The sequence below is a fragment of the Coffea arabica genome, chromosome 7c, assembly GCF_036785885.1.
Source record: "Coffea arabica cultivar ET-39 chromosome 7c, Coffea Arabica ET-39 HiFi, whole genome shotgun sequence".
Lineage (NCBI taxonomy): Eukaryota > Viridiplantae > Streptophyta > Magnoliopsida > Gentianales > Rubiaceae > Coffea > Coffea arabica.
The window spans coordinates 17050741-17060355 of record NC_092322.1 but is presented as its reverse complement, the minus strand read 5'-3'; the positions used below and the strand labels follow the sequence as shown (position 1 = coordinate 17060355).

Sequence of the window (9615 nt, the reverse complement as noted above, 5' to 3'; positions counted from 1 at the left end):
AATTTACGTCTTTGCTAACTTTTCTGTTTCCTTTATCTATTGTTTGTTCAAATTACCTAGACAATAACAGTATAACACACGCTGTATATAAATTGACTAGGTACATAATTGTCTCACTATTAGTATATATCCTTCTTGTTATTTCTTTGTTTCTTAGGAAAACAAAAAGAAAGATTCCTGTGTTTAAATTAACTAGTTTTGTGCTACTAAGAACCATTAATAGCCATGAGTTTTGTGCTACTAAGAACCATTAAAATCCCTCTACTGTGATAACTATATCTTTTTTTTTTGTAAATGAAAAAATTAAATGCTAACAGTTGAGCTATTCATGTGACTAATTGATCTTCTTATATTACTGAAAATTTGTTAATTTTATTTTCTTATTAGTACACTATATTTTACAAATGAACTAATTATGTGTTTGAATTAACTATGTGAAGGATAATGGATACTGGTACTGATACGGGTAGTAATTCACAATCTTCGACTACTGGAGCTGTCAATAGTGAACAATCAGCTAGTCAAAATCATAGACAAAAGTCTGATATAGCATGGAAATATTGTTCAGTAGGTGTGAATAGTCAAGGAAGAAGAACTTTGACATGCGGGTATTGTTTTAAAGTAATTGCTGGTGGTGGCATTCATCGAATGAAACAACATTTGGCAGGAGAACAAGGCAGCATTGTTCCATGTTCAAAGGTTGACCCGGCAGTTAGACATGCTATTTTAGCATCTATGAAGGAGAAGGAGCAGAAATCTAAAGAAAAAAAAAGGTGATTTTGGGGTGGAAAATCCATTCGGCCACACTACTCATTCATTTGATGGCGATGAAGTTTTGGAGATTCATTCTTCTTTAGCAAATAAGATGGGTTCATCTAGTAAAGAAAAGAGAAAGGTCACTGCATCAACAGGTATTCGTGCTTTTTTTAAAGGTGGATGTGATACTTCTCAACCAACCATTAAAGCTTGTTTGCAAAGTAAGGAAAAATGGAAAAATACGGACATGGCTATTGCTCTTTGGTTTTATGATACTTGCATTCCTATAAATGCTGTTAATTCTCCATTTTTTCAAAAAACTATTGATCAAATAGCATCAATGGGTCATGGTTACAAAAGTCCATCCTATCATTCTTTGAGAGTTAATTTGTTGCGAAATGCCAAGAGAGATGTGAAATTGGTTGTTGATTCTTTTAGAAGTACTTGGACAGAAACTGGTTGCACTATAATGGGTGATGGATGAAAAGACACTAGACAAAGACCATTGATTAATTTTTTGGTTTATTGTCCTAAGGGTATTTCGTTCATTAAATCTGTGGATGCATATGATATTGTAACAAGTGCAGAAAATTTGTGCAATTTATTTGCTGAAATTGTTGAGATGGTTGGTTCAAATAATGTTGTGCACTTAGTTACTGATAATGCTAGCAATTATAAAGTTGCTGGGTCTTTGTTAAGTGAAAGATATCCGAATATTTGTTGGTCACCGTGTACTGCACACTGCATCAATTTGATTTTGAAAGACATTGGTGAAATGAATGATGTAAAAGCTATAGTGTCTCTTGTTTCAACGGTGACTGTTTTTATTTACAATCATAAGTTCACTTTGAATTGGTTAAGAAAGACTACAGGGTGGAAAGAAATTATTCGTCCAGGTGAAACTCGATTTGCAACTACCTTTATTGCATTAAAAAGTTTGCATGATCATAAGGATAGTTTGCAATCTTTGGTTACTAGTGGGGATTACAAACAATTTCTGAGAATAGAAAAAGGAAAAGATGTGAAGCAAATCGTTTTGGATGAAAGGTTTTGGAATAACTGTTTGATTATGGTGAGAATAATGGGTCCTATCATTCGTTTATTGCGTATTTGTGACACTGATGAAAGGCCTTCATTGGGTTATCTTTATGAAGGCATGTTTAGAGCAATAAATGGCATCAAAAGGCTGTTTAGAAATAAAGAGAGATTGTACAAGCCTTATATTGACATCATCAGTGATAGGTGGGATAGAATGTTGAGAAAAAATCTACATGCTGCCGCTTATTATTTGAATCCTGCTTTTCAATATGAGAGTGCCACATTTTGTACACATCCAGAGGTTATAAATGGCTTGCTTGATTATATTGAAACAAAAGTGGATTGGTGCAACCCTGAAAAATTATCGCAAGAGATTGGAATGTATCGGGAAAGACAATGGAGTTTTGGGCGCAAACTTGCTATTCTTACTAGCAAATCTGATCGGCCAGGTTATTTATATATTTTTTAATGTCTAAAAATTGTGATTTTATTCTTTATTTGATCTAATATTTTAATATGATTGTGACAGAAAATTGGTGGAAGTTATACGGTTGTGATGCTCCGAATTTGCAAAAGCTTGCAATTAGAATTTTGAGTCAAACTGCTTCTTCTTCTGGGTGTGAACGTAATTGGAGCATTTTTGAACGCATTCACACTAAAAAAAGGAATAGGTTGGAGCACCAAAGACTTAATGATCTTGTATATGTGCACTACAATTTGCGTTTGCAACATAGGTATAATTGATTTTTTACTTTATTCTTTACATTTTATTTTATAAAGTAATATTAGATTTGTAACTAATGTATTTTATTGTAGGTTTGATCACCGAAAGAGATCTTATGATCCCATTGATTATGAATCTATTGATAAAACGGAATTTTGGGTCATAGAAGAAGAACAAGATGGCGAGCTTAATTGTGATGAATTGGAGGAAGAACTCGAAGAACTTCCTAAAGATGATTCTCAACTAGTTGAAGGTTGGTTTCAATATTAAAATAAATATATTTTTAACTTGTAATATATGGTGCTAAAAGTACATTTTTTTAATTTGAATTGTATTATAAATATGGATAAATTCTTAATTGTTCATTTATTTATTTATATAGATGATGAAAGTGAAGTTGGGGAAGATAATGATATTGATTTGGAAGCATTTCAGCGTAGGCGCCTTTTGGATGATGATGAAGATAATGATTGGTAATATAACATATTAATTAGTAATGTTTAGTAGCAATTGATTCTTTTTGTGTTTGGTTGTATATTTGTTTTTAGAAATTTTTTGACTTTTTTTTAGTTCTACCAATTAGATTTATATTTTTTGTAATAAACTTTAAAATTTTTCAGGTTAAATTGATGAAATTGTGAAAGAGGTGTTGTTGCCTTGTCATGCCAATGATGAAAATTTGTTATTCAAATTGTTTGCTTTGAATATGAGTTGAACTCTGTTATGGACTTTTTGAGAATTGTGAAAGAATGTCAACATTTATTTTATTTATTTTTGTGTTTTTGTTTGTGATAATTGATGAACATTTGGACTATATCTATTTATGTTTGTAATGAATTTATGAAAACCTGCGATGAATTATGATATTTTAGTTATATTTATCATGCCAGGTTACATGTATAACTTTTAGAAAATTTATTATTATCTCAACTTAAATTTAATTTTAAGTTATATTGGTAAATGTATTTTAGGGATTTAAGTTATTAATAATCATATTAGATTGTATATTAGCCGTTAAGTTTCAGTGTAGACTGTAGAGTAAAGAACTATGAAGCAAAAAAAAAAAAAAAAAAAACGTTGAACCGTTGAACCGGGCGGTCGGACCGGGCGGACCGGTTAGACCGTGAACCGTCCCTATCTCTGGTTCGCTGGCCGGTCCGAGTTTAAAAACATTGCATAGGAGTGAAGTGGATTGTTGAGGATGCATTTGTGAGGTTAGATAGGTTTTTTGGACAAAAATTTCTGCAAACCATGTTAGTATCTTGCATCCCCGTTCGCAACCCCATTGCCAACAAGGAAGTCTTCCGGTCATTGATGAAATGGCGTTGTCGGCTACTCTCGATTATGTATAGTTTTAAGACATTTTATATTATGACTTACAATGTCTGATTTGTGGGGAATAACGAATTTGTGGCACACTACCTGGGCTTGAAACTGCTACTACACACCGACGTGTGGATATTATTCGGAACCAATTTTGAAGATTGGTCAGTCATCCGCTTTATGGCTGATCAGAGCTACTACACCACTATGACCCCGCAACGTAGTCATTGCAGACAACGTGCATGCCGCCACTATTTGCTATAATCCAACAGTTGTGGAGATAACCTTTGAAGAAAAAGATGCAACTAATAACCTCTTGCTGACTGTAAGGAGCAAAAAATATAACGGAGCTTTCTCAAGGTTGCAATAATGCTTCTCTCTTGCATGGCCATTGAACCGTACGCTCAATTCCATCTGTTTGGGATTAAAGGAAGGCACCTAAAAGCTATAATCAACTTCTAATTTAACCACAACCTCCTTTACTTGTGTATTTTGTAACCCTTGAAGCAAACCCTCATCGTACACTTTTATAAAGCAAGCAGACGCCGGCATGACACTAGGACGAATTTCAGAAATGCATGTTTTCAATAATGGCGGAATGGTGGGTTACTTTCAGGATGAGTACTTACCAATTCACTACATAGGAGTGAAGTGAATTGTTGAGGAAGAACTTGTGAGGTTGAATAGGTTTTTCGGACAAGAGTTTTCGCAAACCATATTAGTCTCTTGCATCCTCGTTCGCAACCCCATTGCCAACAAGGAAGTCTTCCGCTCATTGGTGAAGTAGCGCCGTCGACCACTCTTGATTATGCACAAGTTTAATGCATTTTATATTTTGACTTACAATACCTGATTTGTGGGGAATGATGAATTTGTGGCAGACTACTTGGGTCTGAAACCACTACTGCGTATCGATGTGTGGATACTGTTCGGAATCAACTTTGAAGATTGGTTAGTCACCCGCTTTGTGGCTAATCAGGGCTACCACGCCACTATGACCCGCAATGTAGCTATTACAGACAACGTGCATGCCGCCACTATTTACTGGAATTCAACAGCTGTGAAAATAACCTTTGAAGAAAGAGATACAACTGATAGTCTCCTGCTGACTGTGAGGCGCAAAAAATACCGGTGCTTTTTCAAGATCGCCACTATGGTTGCCACCATTAATCCTTTGTTTGGTCTTATTGTGGAGCGATTTGAGTGAACGTTCATAACTGAAATGGCGTGCTTTTAATTTTTTGTTTTGCTAATATTTTGTCGATGGGTTGGTTTTTGTTCGTGACCTTTGTGTCAATGACCTTACCATGGTGGGTTGTGCTTGTTAAAGCAAAAATGGTAGGGGTTAAGGGCTGATAATATATAATGTTGAAAAATTACAAGTGCACCGTTTAGTAATATTATAAAGGGAAGAAATTGAAAAATAAATTAAGAAGTAAGTACTTGTTTCATAATTCAACTCGTCGGATTTCAAAGTTGTTAAGGCAACTAATTGTGTTGTATATGAGAACTGGTTTTACAAGATGACGTTCTTTACTTGTATGGCTAAACAAACGTGGACAATTAATAGCATAGCGTTGCCTTACAGTCAATAAATAATTTCAGAGCTGAATCACACTTATTTAAACGAAATAAAGCAAATTCTAATATTCTGAATTCATTGATAATCACACACAATTGAGGGGAAAAAGTAACAGGAATTTCAGACAGGAAATATAATGCACAATGTAAACGAATACAAAACCCATTCTCTCGCGTAATTTCAAGCAAATATCACCATTAACACACACACACACACACACTCCGTTCGTTGGTTTTCCAAATACATATGCGCCACTATCCGACAGACGACGAAGGGACAAAAGTCAATGACAGAACACTAGGAAACAAAAGCCAACAGGCTATAAATTAGGTTAAATGCCCATTCAATATAAGGACACCATATTTGAGTAATGTACAGGAGGGGGGATGGAATGAAAACGAACAGAGCACTTTACAATTTCAAAACCAGAACTACGAGTGCCGCCACAACAGCAACCACAACAATGTTAAAGATCATCACATTAATTTGCATGCTTTTTAGTTCTACTATGATGTGAGACACCTCTGCCGCAGCTGTAGTGATGGCGGGGTCCTTATTTGAGGGGGCGAGATCGGGAACTTAAAACCCCGTTGATCGTGCGAACTTATCACACCAGGTAATAAACGTACGACAAGGCCTCTGCAATAGAAGTATATGAGAAATCGGAATATTGTCTACGCAACAGTAATAGCAATTCACTTACCTGGGCATTAGCGCACCGATAGTAGTAGCGGCCCCTATTTGCTTTCGACTTCCACACAACACGAACTACACATCTGCGACCACAATGGCAATATAATGTCGGCCATAACGTGCTATTGACCGAGCCTGCAGACGAGGATGAAGCCATTGTCGATAATTTAATCTCTTTAACTATACCGCCTCACTTTATTTGTCTCAAATATAAGGACACAGTGCTCCCTAACTGGCAAGGGAGGAAGACTCTAAATAAAATTTGGGGTTGGAGGGAATAGGTTTTGTCTTTTGTAATCAAAACTCAAACAAAGGCGAAGATAAGCCTGCTTGTCACAACGAACGGCTTCAAGCTGGATTATTTATTTATTTTTTTGTCAAGTAATTGTACATCTCCATTCACAAAAATACAAATCAATCAAGCCGCAACTAAATCTTTTCTAAGTTTAGCGCTTAGATACAATTCAAGAACTTGAAGTTATCTTAAAGTTGCACGAGCACAAGGAACGCCTCAAGAAACCATTGCATTGGCCTCATCTTCATCCCCTACTGCTGCTGGAACCTCATTAAACATATATTGGCTCTGGAATTCCATCAAGTATTGAGTTGATCTCTTGACATCATAAGGAAAAATCACCATTTTCGTCCCTAAACTTTTACACTAAAACCAATTTCCTCCTTGATGATTTTTTTTAGTCAATTTAGTCCTTCGACTATTTTAAAGTCTCCAATGTAGGACTTTTGCGGCAGCGACATCATATTTTACATATTCCATATAATCGGCGATGGGTATATTTATTCTTTTAAATTAGATTCTTTAATTTAGACGACCTTTGACCATAGTTCTTCTTCTTCTCTGATGAATTTCACTGAAAATTTCATCTGAATTTGTTGGAAACTTGGACAAACTCTCTCTCACACACTCAAATCAAGAAACAAAATCCTAATTCCAAATGGGCTGGAGCTTGTGGAGGCATTGCAGGCTGGAGCTGATGTTAGCATGATTGGACAGTTTGGTGTGGGTTTCTACTCTGCCTACCTCGTTGCTGAGAAGGTTGTTGTGACGACCAAGCACAATGATGATGAACAATTTGTCTGGGAATCTCAAGCAGGTGGATCCTTCACTGTGACGAGGGATGTTAGCGAAGAACCACCAGGATGAAATTGAGAAGACAACTGAGAAAGAGAGCAAGATGATGAAGATGAGGAAACCAAGAAGGATGAGGAAGAAGAAGTTGAAGAAGTAGATGAGGAGAAAGACAAGGATAAAAGGAAAAGAAGAAGATAAAGGAGGTGACAAATGATTGGGAGGATCATCTTGCTATGAAACACTTCTCTGTTGAAGGACAGCTAGAGTTCAAAGCTATTTTGTTTGTTCCAAGGAGGGCACCCTTTGATCTCTTTGACACACGGAGAAGTTGAACAACATCAAGCTCTATGTCAGAAGGGTGCTCATCATGGATAATTGTGAGGAGCTCATTCCTGAATACCTTGGATTCGTTAAAGGTGTGGTGGATTCGGATGATCTCCCATTAAATATATCTTGTGAGACGCTCCAACAGAACAAAATCTTGAAGGTCATCTGGAAGAATATTGTCAAGAAGTGCATTGAGATGTTCTTTGAAATTGCAGAGAACAAAGAGGATTATGCTAAGTTCTATGACGCCTTCTCCAGAAATATCAAATTGGGTGTTGATGAAGACAGCCAAAACAGGGCAAAGCTTGTTGATCTTCTTAGGTATTACTTCACAAAGAGTGGGGATGAGTTGACCGGCTTGAAGGAATATGCTACAAGGATGAAGGAAGGGCAGAAAGACATATATTATATAACCGGCAAGAGCAAGAAAGCTGTTGAGAACTCTCCATTCTTGGAAAAGCTTAAAAGGAAAGGATACGAGGTGCTTTTCATGGTCGATGCCATTGATGAATATGCTGTTGCACAGTTGAAAGAGTATGATGGTAAAAAACTTGTTTCTGCAACAAAGGAAGGTTTAAAGCTCGATGAGTCTGAGGAAGAGAAAGCAGCAAGAGAGGAGAGGAAAAAGTCATTTGAGAATCTTTGTAAAGTAAAGGATATTCTTGGAGAGTTGAGAAAGTGGTGGTTTTTGACAGGATGGTTGATTCTCCTTGCTGCTTGGTCACTGGGGAATATGGCTGGACAACAAACATGGAGAGGATTATGAAGGCTGAAGCATTAAGGGACACCAGTATGAGCACTTACATGCCAAGCAAGAAAACAATGGAGATCAACCCAGACAATGGAATCATTAAAGAGCTTAGGAAGAGAGCCGAGGAAGATAAGAATGACAAATCAATTAGAGACTTGGTGCGGCTGCTTTATGAGACTGCTTTGTTGACCTCTGGTTTCAGCCTTGATGATCCAAACCAGTCTGGTTCAAGGATCCATAGGATGTTGAAACTGGGGCTTAGCATGGAGAACTATGGTCAAAGGTCCATACTCATCACCGGTTGTACGGAATATGTAAAATGTGGTGTCGCCGCTGCAAAAGTCCTACATTGGTGACTTCAAAATAGTCGAAGGACTAAATTGGCTAAAAAAATCATAAAGGATGAAATTGATTTTAGTGTAAAAGTTTAGGGATGAAAATGGCGATTTTTCCACATCATAAAACAGCTCATACACTTGACTGATATCTTCCATCTCTACAATCTTACCGTTCCTCTTTTGGCAAGCCAAAGCAGCAGCCGTAATTAGGTGTATGGCATACCTCAATGATGTATCAACCCCTATCTTTGTAAGTAAAACCTTTACATCTTCGGACATTTCTACGTCTTTCTCTTGGCACTTGATGTCCAGAATTTTTCTTATATCTTCTTCAGTGTACGGTTGCGTGGAGATTATAAGCAGTCGATCAAGAAAATCAATTGGAATCCCATGTGGAGATTTGTAGTTAGTGCCACGGATGGTAGTAATGCCTCTGTTTGTAGCAACAATCAAGATAGGTGCCATATCATTCTCCAGAGCACAGTTTAGGAAAGAAAAGCACTCTATGTCAAGCATGTGCACTTCATCAATGAAAAGAACACCAGGGACAAGCTGGATTTATTTATTTATTTGCACTATAATCCCTTATTTTTTCATGAATCAGAATGGATTGCTTACAAGTTGCATTTGCTTGTCTTTTGCTTTGGCTAATTAAAAAATTATAGTAATTGTAGAAACCTCCTACAGGTTTCTGACATTTTCATACCGCCTTCCCTAATATTTGCAAAACTATAAAAATCTCCAAAGATAAAGAGGTTTGTATTACAAATTTAAGTCCATAGAAAAAACAAACATTAAAAAGATTACTTTACATGGGGGAGTGAAGTGAAAAAATGGGAGTATATAAATAGGGTTAATACCACTTTGTCCCCCAAACTTTGAACGATTACCCACTTCAATCCCTAAATTTCAAAATAGGACACTTAAGTCCCTAAACTTATAAATACCTCTCACTTAAGAAAAATTATTAACAAATCTTGAATGCCGTTGGTG

The 9615-nt window shown here is 36.4% G+C and overlaps 1 protein-coding gene, 1 long non-coding RNA gene and 1 pseudogene across 2 annotated transcripts; all 3 read left to right on the top strand.

Moving 5' to 3' along the window:
• The first annotated feature begins 444 nt into the window (after window positions 1-444).
• LOC140004399 (uncharacterized) lies at window positions 445-2263 on the top strand. The gene is made up of 2 exons (XM_072057868.1): window positions 445-699; window positions 1292-2263. Exons 1-2 carry the CDS (start codon window positions 445-447, stop codon window positions 2261-2263), a joined length of 1227 nt encoding a protein of 408 aa, XP_071913969.1.
• Window positions 2264-2439: 176 nt separating this feature from the next.
• LOC113699669 (uncharacterized) lies at window positions 2440-2981 on the top strand. Its single transcript, XR_011817564.1, has 3 exons — window positions 2440-2528; window positions 2611-2771; window positions 2901-2981. It is a non-coding gene; the product is annotated as an uncharacterized lncRNA (long non-coding RNA).
• Window positions 2982-4431: 1450 nt separating this feature from the next.
• On the top strand, window positions 4432-8640 carry LOC113699668 (heat shock protein 82-like; annotated as a pseudogene).
• Window positions 8641-9615: the final 975 nt, after the last annotated feature.

Bases quoted from the DNA above. Each gene is read 5' to 3' on its own strand.
- LOC140004399 (XM_072057868.1), top strand. From the start codon at position 445: ATGGATACTGGTACTGATACGGGTAGTAATTCACAATCTTCGACTACT. The intron at 700-1,291 runs GTTGACCCGGCA...TATTGTCCTAAG, and splicing joins GCATTGTTCCATGTTCAAAG to GGTATTTCGTTCATTAAATC.